Genomic DNA, 13,943 nt, shown 5'->3' with positions numbered 1-13,943 from the left:
CATTTTCTCCATCTCACTCTTTCACGTCGTACACTATCGGGGCAGACCGCCTTGATCGCACACGTGTTTTATAGGATAGCAGAATTTGCCAGCTCTGTTCATCAAACTCAGTCTGCCAATTGGTCCAGAATGATGTCATCCGCTGTGCAGTCCCCACCTCCCCTCCCCGCATACACACAGACACGCGCGCGCGCGCACAGTGTTACACACGCACACACATACACACACGCATACACACACACACACAGCCTCACTATAATAGTGCCTGTATTTTTATCAGAAATGGTCAGGTTGATTTTTTTTTTTTACTTTATCTGGCTATAGCCTAGTTCACCTATTCTTAATTATGTGTAAACATTTGGCTGCATAGAAGGCGGACCAGGACATCAGGGACAGATTATATTAAGGGAACGATCCCTTTCATTTCTACAGAATATATGAAGATATACCTAGCTAGCTACATGTCGGGATTTAGCTACAGAGCAAGAATGTCGCCGCAAAAACGCAAGGATATTCGTTATTCCAAAACCATGACGATAAGACGGAAAGACCATTCCTAACGTAAGTGAATTGCTAGAATTTTGGCTATGTTTGATTTTTTTTAATTCGCTGTTTCAGTCGTTAGCAGCATGTTTGGTGAATGTTGGCTTTATCGGGGGTAATGAAGCTACTTACATGTACACACACGCATGTGCGACAGTCATACACACAAACACTCGTTCGCACGGACAGACGTACACACAATTGCGCGTCCCGTCACCCCTCCATTGATTCTTTAAGAAAATAGACCCAGATTAAGCATTAAATTGCTAAACTGACTGGTGGCCAAGCAAGCCTTTCGCTTCTAGAGAAGCAAAGGTCCATCTCGGGCATGTCACCGAGATGGTGCCTGGAGTCATGTAGGAGCGAACCACTTGATCTTGAACATCAGTGGAGCGGACGTATGTAAAACAAGGGTCGCATTATTTTTTAACCGACTGCGGAGAGCGATACCCACTCTATGCATCCGCTTTACAACGGTGGCTCCTGCCCCCCTCTTTACCCCCCGGGTGATTTTCTCGGCAGTCATGGCACAAACACACTCTATTATTTATCGGAACAAAACGTCATTATGAGAGTGGTACGTAAGATGTGGTTGAGAGTACCCCTCTTCTCCCTGCGTTGGTTGTAACCCTTGAGCTCAAGCGAGCAGCCCCACAGTAGCCCGGGCAGGGATTAATTTTGGAAACCGTTTAAAACCATTGCAACCTACGCACCATGTGGATGAATCGAATATCATTATCATCACAACAATGCCAATACCAGTACGATGCATTGTGATTTCTGATGTTTTTGCTGTTGTGTTAGAGCGCTGGCTTTTGACAGGTGCACGTTTCGCCGTTGATAGGCCCGTATGATCGTTGTATGTATCTTTGTATTTTTCTGTATAAGTGTCAGTGCCCATAGGAACAGATGATGATCGTGCAGTTCGTTACCTTTCACTGACACATATGCACGCTCACACACACATAAGCATCTCGGAAAAAAACACAGGCGCTTAAAAACCCATGGTTAAGATGATGAAATATCTTTATGTAATCAACTATATCTTGCACCTCACCAACGGCATGGCCTTTGCTAGTGAAAGAATATGTCTTTGTTGTACCAGTTTACTGACGTCCAAGGTGGCAACATGAAAATTTCAAATGTTCAAGTTGTGGTTGTGGTGGTGGTCTTGTGTAATAAGCCCTTGAAATGACCCTGGACGGAGATGTTTCTGAATTTACCATAGGAATGAGGCCTAAGTGAAACAACAAAAGCTTTCTAAAAAAAAAAAAGTGCAATATTGTGAGGGCCTTGTTGACCTGTGTCATTGAAAGTTATTCAGCAAGTGCAGATGCTAATTTGAATGAGTCAGACAGGAAAAAGCAATCCATAGCCCAAAGTAAGTGAGGCCTTTGTTACTGTGCTTTCACTGTGGTAAAACTGTATAATTAATCATATAAAAATAAAAATATAACACAAAATTAAGTGTGTTAACTTTTACACTGCCATGTTTTATGCATTCCACACACTACAGGTTACTACTAACCTGTAAAATGTTCTGTCAGTTTTTGTGAGTGAAACCAACCAAATATTGTACATCCGTAAATTCATGCCTTTCACATCATGCTACCACCTGTTACATTCTTAAAATGCATTTTTAAATCATACCTTTTCTTAGGATGAGTTCCCTGGTGGCAGCCCCATCACCACAACCTTTTATTGACCTATATACCAGATTATTTCAACATAAGGCTATTGAGTGAACACTACCATGCTACCTCCATCTGTTTCTAAAGTATCGGCCTGTGTACCTGTCACACTCCATACTCCATTCTCCTGTGCTTTCACTCATATAAATGTGCCCATATTTGTGTAAACATATGACATGACCACGGTGTTGCTCTTGATATTATGCCAGCATTATCAAAATGCTATATCCCTGAAGCCATTTTCCTGAATGGTACGTGCTGCCAGGCCTGACTTTCTCAATGTCCTGCCTCTCCTCTGCATGGATATCTGGAAAACCACGCACGTCCACATCATCAGCACAATTATAATCGTCGTGAACGTTAATATTAAAATAACGATATTCATGTATTCACTGGATTCAACCACAGGGCCTGCAGCGATATCCTTGCTTTGACCGTTTATAACCTCTAACAAGGGGAATGTTTAATGACCATGCTGGGTTTGTCCCTGTGCTTTGGCCGATTATCAACTGATGCGATTTTTATGACAATAATGACAACAATAATATCAAAATAGCGATGACGGCAAGTGATGAGCACCAAAAAAAGCATTATTGCAAAGGTGCACCGTGTGTGCATGAACGTGCGCGTACGTTCCAGGCTCCGGCCTACAGTGAAAGATGGCCACTTTACTGTGCTGCTGAGGTGTTTGCACAGTGGGTGAGTGTGATCAGAGTGATGTTGACTTACACCATGACAAAACTGGGTCACCATAACCTCCTCACAGGGCACAAAGGCAAGGCTGAAAAAAGGGGATGGGGCTCCATCTCTTGGCTCTCCACGTGGACATGTGCATGGAAATGAGTGTATGGCATGTTTTTGTCCATGGGTTGGCGTGGGTGGATGTGGTATGAGTTTATATTTGAGGTGCTCCACTTCCTGCACCCAGTCTTTCCATGTATTAACTGAAAAATGTAATCTATATCTCTCTCTGTTTCTCTCCCTCTCTCCCCCCTCCCCCCACACGCACACGCGCACGCACACGCACACACACACACACACACATATATAGGCTGAGCCCCAGATGCCTCCTCTCCCTCTTGACGAGCGCATAGTGACCATTCAGCGCCCCAAGAGTTTGGCCCTGCGCTTGAACTCCCCTCAGACCACCCCGCAACACCCCCAGAGCTTGGGCGCCCGGAGCTGCCCGCCGCAACCCCAGCCCCCTCAGCCCCCCCCCTGCCCTCCCTCCTCCCTCTCTTCGGCTTCGGAACAGAAGTGCAGGTCCCCCCGGCCACAGAGGTCCAGGGCAGAGAGCGGAGTTGTGACCCGTGGCGGCAGTAACAGTTCCGGTCACAGGCATGGCGACGGGACAGTGACACTCGGGCCTGGGCAGCACAAGCGCACGCACACTATAGACATTAAAGTCTCCTTGGGCAAGGGAGGAGGTGAAGGGAGTGGCGCGGACAAAGGGCAGAAGATCAGCGTCAGCCGTACCGGGAGCGTTAAGGGGAACAGGGAGAAGAGGGTGTCCCTGCGTCTGGAGCTTGGACAGGGGGACAGGAAACGAGAGGGGACATCGGGGAACCCAAGAGGGACAGGGCAGCAGGTCCAGAATCAATCACAGAAGCAGAACCGGGCCCAGCACAGCAACCACCATACAAAGCAGCTGTCCGTGTCCCCGGACGGGGTTCTGGGGTTTGTTCCAGCCAGGAGACAACACCCCGAGGCTGAGAACCTGGGGGACGGAGACTTGCCTCGCCAGTCCTACCTTTCCGGTGCCACTTTCCCCTCACGAGCCCTCCAGGAAGTGCCCGGCGTAGGTAGCAAAGTAAACTCCAAACTGGGACCCATACATCAACCCCCAAATCCCCACAGTCTACCCCGTCACCACGGCTCCACCCCCGCGGCCCCCCACGCCTCCACCCTCGACGCCCGCTACCCCGCCGGTCGGCACAATCTCCCCTCTCACACCGTACCCCCGCCCTCGTTCCACCAGCTCACCCAGCCGCGCCCGTCCCGCGCCAGAGACCACGCCCCCCTGAGCTTCCACGACCTGCCCGTCTCGTGCGGCTCCTCCAGGGCGGGCAGCTTCCCCAGCCCGGACCACACCTGCACCATCGACTTCTCCCGCCCCTTCGGCTGCGGCTGCCTGAGGCTGGTGCGCTGTGGGGGGGGTGGTGGGGGTCGCTCCGCGGGGTGCCAGAGGGCTGGAGGGAGCCCCTCTTCCTCCCTCTCCCGCCCCCGAGGAGGAGGAGGCGCGGGCCGCGGCAGCGGCGGCGGCAGAGGCTTCGCATCGGGAGTCATGGGGCTGAAGACGCTGGGTGGGTGCCTGTCCACCTCCTCCACCCCCAACACCTCCTCCTCCAACAGCGTCATCTCCGACTGCCGGGCGGGCCTCCTCAGGCCGCTGAAGTGCGCCTCCTGCTCGGGCGAGGGGGGGGGGGTTCGAGAGCCCGGCTGTGTTTCGCAAGAAGCTCGTCGGGGGGTGCCTGCCCTGCACCCCTCTTTCCTCCTCCGCTCCTCTCCGAGCTCTCCAGAGCTGCGTCACTGGCTGCAACCCGAAAACCAGCCAGACCGGCAGCTCCACCTGCAGCTACTGCAGCAGCGACCCCATAGTGGTGACCTTTAACCCCCACCGAGGGAAGCCGCCTGGGGTGGGGAGGGGGGCCGGGGTGCCCGTGACGGGGGCCTTCCCGCCCGACGACGATGATTACAGCGTGCGAACAATCTGGCCCGAGGAACTGGCCAAGAAGATGACACGCTCCAAGACCCAGCCGGGCTACCCGGGTGTTGGTATGGGACTGGGGGCCAGAAATTCATGCGGGAGTCCGAACCAGAATGAGAGAAACGGGACCAGTCCTGTGATTTTGGACTGCCGCAACCTCTTGGAGTTCACCCGGTCTCAGCTGACCGATCACGCAGGCCGCCGCCGCCTCCAGCAGGGGAAAATGGCAGTGCTGGACTTCATTGGGTCGGGGTCCGGTCAGGAAGCGGGCCATGACTCACTGAAGAGGCTCTGGACTAAAGGGGGAGACCCCGGGATGGGGGACTTCAACGGGCTTGACGACGACACCACCTACCCCCGATCCCCGTCTCTCCGTTCTCCCTCTCCCCAGTCCCCTCCCTCCTTCTCTCCTCCGTCCTCCGCCCATAGCACCCTCACCAAGCCCAAACCCAGGGAGCGGGAGGGGGGTCACTCCCTCCCCACCGCCCACTCCCTCCACCTGGTCCTCAACTCGCTCAACAGGGAGCAAGACGAGGAGAACGGGAAAGGTAAGGCCGAGGATTATGGGGGATGTAGTTTTTTTTTTGGGGGGGGGGGGGGGGGGGGGGGGGGGGTGAATGGATGTGGGAAAAACTAAGGGGTCCTTTTGAACAGCGTCTGTGTTGGATCCACCCTACACCCTGGCTTTATGAAGCTATTCATTGAACCATTGAACCACTGAACCAAAATTGATCTCTGTTGACAAAGCATGTATCTGGGTCCAATTTCCATTAGTCCGCTGAGTGTTCTTCGTAGTTATTCTTTAGAATTGTAGTGTCTGCCCTACCCTTCTGTTTTTCTGCTGGGTACTACTTGCTTAATGTTGTGTTGCATAATGTGGCAACATATTCATTAATACTTGATTATAGCTGTCGGCAGGAACTAATTTGAGGGGTGGAGAGCTTAGGTGTAAGGCGGGCTTTAAGTCGAGAAAGTCTTATGAATCTTGAGCGTAAAAAAGAAGATCTGATAGCTACACCATTATGTAATCTGGTACTTTAATAATTCATGTATTTTATGTCCTTTTAAAAGATTAGATTGTTTTATAATAGTGTATCATATAATGTTGTAGTGGATTATGTTTTTTGTTTATATTTATTTAGATGATACCACCCGAAATATCAAGTACTAGGGTTTCATCTATTGTGCTTTGTTAGGCTCTCTCTCCTCAAACCAAAGAAGCAACACAATAGGTTATTTAATCTGCTTATCCATGCAATACAGCTACAGAACTGAGGCTTTTTTGCATTCACCAGCAATGGGTGAAAATGTATACTGTACCTTTCCGTCTGTTTTGTAGCCAGTGCTTCTGACAGAAGAGCAATAAAACTAAATACAAAGACATTAATCTTCTGCACCTTTTCTTTAAAGGAAGCTTCTGCAAACAGCAATGCCTGGATTCCTGATTCAATAAAGTACAAAACAAAAAAAAAAGAAAAAAAAACATTCACACCTGCTTTTCTGTTCGGCCCCGTTCGGCCACATTGTGTGTTAGGTCAGAAAATGATGCGCAGACACCGCTACTGGCCGAGTCTGGGCTCTCTCGGGGATGTAATGTAAATGCTAGGGAAGCGATAGCCACGCTGAGACGTAGCTGAAGCCAGGCTAGTGGAGACATCATCCCTCAGCTCACAGGCACTGTGTCTTTTCTTCTGATGCAAACTAATTATTCAGCGTTTTGCAACAAAAAAAAAATCTCTTATCGTCCGTGTCTTCCCCCCTTTTTTTTTGTTTCTTTTCCCAGTGCACCTTTCTCTCCCTCTCTCCTCCTCGCTCCCTGCTTCCCTGTCAGACGAGAGTGTGATGACTCCGGACGTGGAAAATGCCGCCATCAGCCCCATCCTTCCCTTCCTCTTCCTGGGGAACGAGAGGGACGCCCAGGACCTGGACCTGCTGCTGCACCTTAACATCGGCTTCGTGGTCAACGTCACCACTCACCTGCCCCTCTATCACCTGAACACCGGCCTGGTCCGCTACAAGAGACTGCCCGCCACCGACAACAGCCGGCAGAATCTTCGGCAGTACTTCGAGGAGGTGTTCGAGTTCATCGGTGAGAGTGATTGGGAGGGGAACAATTGTGTGTCTTTGTGTAGGATATCTGTATCTTCATAAGTAAGCGTTTTTACCCAGATTTCCCTAATATTCCCCAATGAATCATGTGTGCTGTGAGTGCCTGAACTTGTGTGTTTTTGAACATTTTGTGGATGTTGTCTGCTATATTGTCTTCATTGTGTGTCATTGGGCGTGTAGTATAACTATATTATTGCCTGCCTCATACCTGTCATAAACACAGTATTAATATTCTTCTACTTCAAGCTTTTCTTCTTTTATTTCTCTTTCACTGCTTGTCTCTCTCTGTCTGTCTCTGTCATCCACGCGCTCTCTCTCTCTCTGAGCTGAAATGTTGAAAGAGGATGGATTTGGATAAGCTATTTTTACATTGTTGATGGGAACAGGGTCCTGACTGCAATCTTTATCAGTCCTCTTTTGATGTACTCATTGTGCGTGAGGAGAGACTGATGAAAGAGAGTGGAAGGGAAAAAGTGTAATAAATCGTAATGGAAATTTTTTTTGTGTGTTTGATCTCCCTTTCACCCACAGAGGAGGCTCGGGATGCTGGGAGAGGGGTGCTGGTCCACTGCCAGGCGGGCGTGTCCCGGTCAGCCACCATCGTCATCGCGTACCTGATGAAGCACACCCTCATGACCATGATGGACGCCTACAAGTATGTGCGGGGTCGGCGGCCCGTAGTCTCGCCCAACCTCAACTTCATGGGCCAGCTGCTGGAGTTCGAGAGGGACCTCAATTCCGGCGTCACCCCACGAATCCTCACCCCTAAGCTCAGTGGCCTGGAAACCCAGGTCTGAGCGAGGGAGAAGGTGGGATGGCAGCAAGGTGTAGGCTGCCAGAGGACGGAGGAGGGGTGGGGAGTTGAAGGAGATATAGGGAAACGGTTTGTGCATTAGCTAGGCAGATGGTGAGGAAGGGGAAAGAGGGGTGAATTGGAATGAAAGGATGAGGGAGATGAAGAAGAGAAGAGATGGATTAGTGGAGAGAGGAGTGAAGGTGTTGACGTACAGATTTACTTGTCCAAGAGCAGTTACTCATTTTCAATGAAAGAAGAGACTCAGAGAGGAAAGGGGAAAAGGCATGAGAGAGGTTCAATGAGATATTATGAGAGGACTCCTCTTGATTCTAGACTAGATCACAAAACACAGAAAAATTAAATCTCCTTCTACCCAACCATGCTTTGAGTTGGAGTGTTGAAGGGGGTCAAAGGTGAAATCTTAGTTGGATTACCAACAAACTTGACCTTCATCTTCCAATTATAAAATGTGCCAAGTTTTTATAATGTTAAAAATCGATCTTCCTACTCATTATTGCCTCTGCTTCTTCTCAAGGTAGTGCTATGCTAGTAGTGTAAACAATTGCAATGCAATACATGAGAGTGCAGAAAAATGCTTTAAGCATACATGTGAAACAAGTATTTACCCAAACAGAGGCCCAGACAGTAAAATACCACACTTCTGTGAATCGCACAATACTATACTGGACAGAGCTATGCTACCATGTTACAGGCCTATCCATTATTTCATTGCACTTTATTCTAGTACAGTTTAGTCTAGTCAGTTCTGTTTTTGGTGTTCTTGTCCACAGCTGGAGCAGTGCAAAAACGTTGTTTCTCAATGTGTTTTAATTACATTTCTCATTGTAATTAAAATACAGTTGAAGGCATGGAGTCAAGGTCACCTTGGTCTTCGTTTTTTTTAAGTTAAGCTCCTGGTGCACAGGAGTCGGGATAATGGATTTTTTTAGGGGAGATGTGCAATTGATATCTGTACTGAGGGCACCAAATGGTGCGGATGGGTCTGACTGGATCAAACTGGAGTGTTCTGGATTTATTAATAGTCTCTATGGGCAAATGTTCTGCTCAAGTGGATGCTTAAAGAATTGATTTGCAGTATATAGACCACGCTGACCACATCGAGCCATGGTGATAAAGTCGATGAAATGTGGACCGCCTTCAGTCAATTAGAAGAGGGGCAACAACTGGCAGAGATTACCTTGTGTGGGGAGTCACAGAGACAATCCAATGTTGTGTCCCAGCTTTGTGGAATTTTTCATTTTTGAAGTATTTATTCTTCCAGTCTCAATGTACGCATATGTTAAAATACTGTATATATTGGGGTTTTTTTGTATACAATTGTTTATTGGGTTATGTATTTTATTTTTTTGTGCCAAAATGAAAAAAAGTTGACTGATGACAAAATTGGCGGGGAAAAAAAGAACCAAAAGAAATGTACTCTCCTGAAGATCACTGAGAACGAGAGGAAGACAAGGAACGTGTATGAGAAAGCTTGTGAAAGAGTTCAAAGGCTTTCCGTTGTTTTATATTACTATGGACTGACTGTGACAAGAGACCGCTATATCTATCTACCTATCTGACAATGTGTCTGTGTGTGTGCCTCCTCACCACCCTGTCAGTTTTATGCTAAATAATTTCTCCTCTCTAGCTCACATCTTTAATTCTTTTTGAGCTTTCTTGTTTTTGTTTTCCGAATGGAAAAGGGATTATATTATGTGTGGATTTGCTCGTCGTCCGTCCGTCGTCTTGGCTAAGAGTCAAGACTGAACAAGAGCTGAACCACTGAAACTCAGGATTCTAAGTCCCCTGACCCGAACACTGTAAAGTATTGATAATTTTAGATTCCATCAGTTGTTAAAGTGAAATATAGCGACTGATTTTGGCTGGGTAGATGGAGGAGATGAAGGGAACTTTGCGGGAGGATGAGAGCAAAAGAGACACTACATATGTAGCCAGAGGCAGTGATGACAAAATGAAACTGTGTTCTTCTCTATGACATGCGCCTGTGACAATTTCCTGTTCTTCCCTTTTTACTCTTAGCTTGTTTGTTTCAGTCTTCCTCCTACTTCCCTTTCTTTGACCTCTCCTTTTCTCTTAAACTGTGCAGTATCTCTATTGCAAAACTATGCATTGTTATTGTTTTCATTTCATCTGCGGGGAAAATTAAGCTTTATTGTTCAGTTCACTGTGAATTGCACTCTTCGTACATACCGTTGGTCAAGCCTTGGTCTTGAAATACCCCCCCCTTCCCCCCCCCCCCCCTTCCCCCCCCCATTTGTCTCTAATGGGGGGGGGTGTTGATATTTTCAAGTGTTCCATGGCTTCACTGAGCTCTGGCTTCAAAGAACCACTTCAGTATCATTTTACTTCTACTGCATTTGAAGGCCTTTAGCATGCAGCTTTCTGAATTTCCCGTACCAGATTGCCTGTCAAGCAGATTATGCATGACTGGCAATCTGTCTACAAATACTGGCCTTTTTGTTTTGAGGAGCATTGTTAATACTAATTGAAAAGTACAATTCTTAGAGTGATTTGTGAATTTTTGCTGTTCTTGAATTTTAATTACTGAAAGAAATTCGACAACATTATAGGCTGTAAGAATAATTTTTTTGAAAATGGTTTAAAATGGTTAGTCACTGACTCCTAGCCAGGAGAGCAACAACGGCCAAGTTACAAAACTGAAGAAGTGAGCACCGCTGCATCAGCTGGCTGTACAATATGTGCTACACCTGTTGACTCACTGTGTTTTAACTCTGTGATATGGGTTAGTATCTCCTTTCTCACTGCTGGATCCAAGCACCCATTATAGTAAATGCATTTCACACCAGGGCTGTGTAAACCTGTTGTCCAAGAAACATCAATTAGTATAACAGCCGATGCAAAGATAACTTGAACCTTTGTGCTTGTTCTTCAAGAACGGTGAAAATCCTGTAATTCAAGAGGCCTAATCCTATAGCATAGTCAATTTTGCTGTCCTGCTGGACATTTTTGCAAGTGATTATTTTACCCTCTTTCTTCTGTTTTATGAACTGAGACTGCTTTGTTTTGAATTCCAGATGAGGGGAAAATGAAGGCAAACAAAAAAATTAAGAGAAAACCAAGAATGCCTTGGGTAAAGTTATGTATGACCCGTGTCTTCCAAAACTGAGGTAGCATCTGGGGAAATTCACAGTGAAATAGAGTGTATCCCTAAAGCTGCAATTTTATGGTTTAATAATTTTTGTCTGATTTCCTTTTTATGTTTTGGCTTTATTAGAACAATTATTGATGGGTATGTGTGTGGGAGAAAGTGTGTGTGTGTGTGTGTGTGTGTGTGTGTGTGTGTATTGAATATGTATAGGTATATAGGTCTGCACAGACAGGCATATACTATTTTTTGCCTAACTGTATAAGTACTGATTGTGTGTGTGTGTGTGTGTGTGTGTGCGTGTGTGTGTGTGTGTGTGTGTGTGTGTGTGTGTGTGTGTGTGTGTGTGTGTGTGTGTGCGTGTGTGAGGGCACCCACGTGCTCAGTTCCTCATTTAAGTGTGAATAGGTGTATATCAGTTTGGTCGTGTGTTTCTCTTTAGCTGAAATATTCACCACAAATCCAACAAACTCTAGCTCAGCTCAGGGCTTTTCTGTGATCAACAACACAAATCAAACCTCACTGAAAACCTAGGTGTGTCCATGCCATTTCACTGTGAACTGTCTACTTTGGTCCCGAAGTTACTGCTCCTCATCTTATATCCTCTGGGTTTGTTTTCCAATTACAATCAGCTTCACTGTAAATATTAAATTGTACTATTGGCTCAGAGTTGCATTATGATTTACCTTACTGCATATTCCACATTCCAGAATGGAATATTTGTCTTATTTTATAGAGTCCCTGTCTTACACTGTAGGCAGTAGGATTATGCTGTGATTTCAGAGAATGTTCTTTGAAAGAACATGTTTATGTTTGTCCATTATGGTCATTCTTTAGCCAGTTTCATGGATTTATGTTCAGTAGGTTTACCAGATTAAGTAATCATATGGACTTCATCAAAGGTCTATTCAGGCCCGGCGCTATGGGGGTGCTTAGGGGTGCATTGCACCCCTAGATGGACCACAGTGCACCCCCAGTTGTCTCCTTATATCCCGATGTCTACATCGTATTTGTGACTTTTTGTGCACCCCCGTGGGTTGCAGTTGCACCCCTCTGTATTTTCTCCTGGCGCCGAGCCTGGGTCTATTCTCACACGCTTCATTCTAAGCACTGTGCCTAGCAGATCGATTGATTTTATTGGCAACTTGGATTTGCATACCTTCCAAATGATGTTTGCTGCGGAAGCGGACCGTTAATAGCAGAAGTGTTGTTTTCTGATAAAGACGCTGTCATATGAAGCTGCTTGTCTGAATATTCAGATTAAGAGTGCAGGTGCAGAATGCTTTCACCAGGCTTTTTTTAGGGCAGACCTGGGCCCTTCTGTCTTTGAGAGTGACACCAGAATACAAACGCAGGGGAACGGGCTGCTAGTTTCTCCAGATTTATATTTCTGTAGATATCTTTCATTATGGCTGAATACTATTCTGCCAATATTTAAACAAAGGAAAATGAAACTGTGTTCATACAATATAACTTTTCCTGGGTTGCATCAGTCTCCTATTTGTATTCTGTACTGGGAAAAAAAAAATCTCTGCATAGATTTATTTGTGTATAATTGTTCTGATAGGTTGTCAGTTTGTACATTGATAATTCATGTGTGTTTATATTTACTCATGTATTTAATTCCTGGCTTTAAATATCTAATTTATTGTGCCAAATACTGAAATGAATTGGATAGGGGTCCAGTGATGGCAACAGATAGACTTTGGTCTTTAAAAGAAAAGAGGGGAAAACATCGTAATCCTGCTAAAATAATGCGAGACGCTTTGCCCTCTTCCTACCTCTTCTTCCATCTTTCTGGTTACAGTGAAGTCGTGTCAGCTAACGTATAACATTCTCACAATGCTGCTGCATGTTTACCCAACATAAGTGTGGTACGTCATGTGGGGCTATACTGGGTTGCTCCGTGTACTTTGATCATTATCGGCAATGATAAAAAGAAATTCTCTTAGCAGTGGTTCCCATATGCAGAACACTCTCATGACGTTGTTACAACGTTGCAGAAATGTGTGAAACATTGTGAGAACGTTTTTTTGCAGGACACAAAATGCTATGATGGGTGACTGTCACAGTTGGGACTAACTCTGTGCTGCTTCACTGTCCCCATTTAAACCAGATTGCTGTGCTGCTCAGTCCTATCTTCCAGTAAAGGGCCTGAACACGTCAAACTGTATTGGTATGTGTGTAATACCCATGTGCACCACCACTGAAACATCAGTTTTTATTTGTTTCATTGTCTATAATCGAGGGAGGGGTGTCATTGTACATGAGAACTGAACAAACCTGATGTACTTGTTACTGTGTGAGACTGGGGGTATTGCTGTGAAACACTAATAATTATGAGAATAATAGCAACAATGAATATTCATGAAAAAGAATAATATCTAATAATTCTGTACGTGCTGAACAAAAATATGCAGAAAAAAAAACGGAAGTAAAGTTTGCTAATATTTGAATTGTCCTCTGTGTTGAAATTCTGGGAAATCTGCATCACCAGAAGAGTTTATTAAAATACTTTTTGTACATTAAATTTGCCTTGCTGTTTTTAATATTCATATTTTTTATGCATTCTGAGGATGGGCAGCAGTTTAGATATATTCTCACAATATGCACGTACTGTGTAAAAGCAGGTCAGAGCTTCTCCCATGTGAACAGTTTTTGTGGACTTATGGGATGAATCAAAACAAGAACTACTCACAAGACAGACATAAAGTGTGTGTGTGTGTGTGTGCGTGCGTGCGTGCGTGCGTGCGTGTGTGTGTGTGTGTGTGTGTTTGTGCACAAGAGTAATATGGTGGGCAGGAACAACCTTAAACATGAAGACCACTCGGCCACCTCATTCAAGTCATTGGGAAATTATTGAGCATTTACTGTACAGTCAATGAGCTTATGTAATTGGCATTGGCCATTCGTCCCCTCCGTGACTATATTATATAAGTGGTGGTGGGGAGGATATGTGGTGTGATACCC

The 13,943-nt window shown here is 45.9% G+C and overlaps 2 protein-coding genes across 2 annotated transcripts; both read left to right on the top strand.

Annotated features, from left to right (window-relative positions):
- Nucleotides 1-217: 217 nt before the first annotated feature.
- On the top strand, nucleotides 218-4,845 carry LOC118774561. Its single transcript, XM_036523911.1, has 2 exons — nucleotides 218-561; nucleotides 3,286-4,845. The coding sequence occupies exon 2, from the start codon at nucleotides 3,298-3,300 to the stop codon at nucleotides 4,843-4,845; it is 1,548 nt and encodes a 515-aa protein (XP_036379804.1). The 5' UTR covers nucleotides 218-561; nucleotides 3,286-3,297.
- Nucleotides 4,846-4,958: 113 nt separating this feature from the next.
- On the top strand, nucleotides 4,959-9,148 carry si:dkey-175m17.7 (dual specificity protein phosphatase 10). The gene is made up of 3 exons (XM_036525562.1): nucleotides 4,959-5,489; nucleotides 6,725-7,030; nucleotides 7,582-9,148. The coding sequence occupies exons 1-3, from the start codon at nucleotides 4,970-4,972 to the stop codon at nucleotides 7,845-7,847; spliced, it is 1,092 nt and encodes a 363-aa protein (XP_036381455.1). The 5' UTR covers nucleotides 4,959-4,969; the 3' UTR covers nucleotides 7,848-9,148.
- Nucleotides 9,149-13,943: the final 4,795 nt, after the last annotated feature.

The sequence above is a fragment of the Megalops cyprinoides genome, chromosome 3 (assembly GCF_013368585.1).
Source record: "Megalops cyprinoides isolate fMegCyp1 chromosome 3, fMegCyp1.pri, whole genome shotgun sequence".
In the NCBI taxonomy this organism is placed as follows: Eukaryota; Metazoa; Chordata; class Actinopteri; order Elopiformes; family Megalopidae; genus Megalops; species Megalops cyprinoides.
Note: the sequence above shows the minus strand (reverse complement) of the source record. Positions and strands in the feature narration are given on the sequence as shown.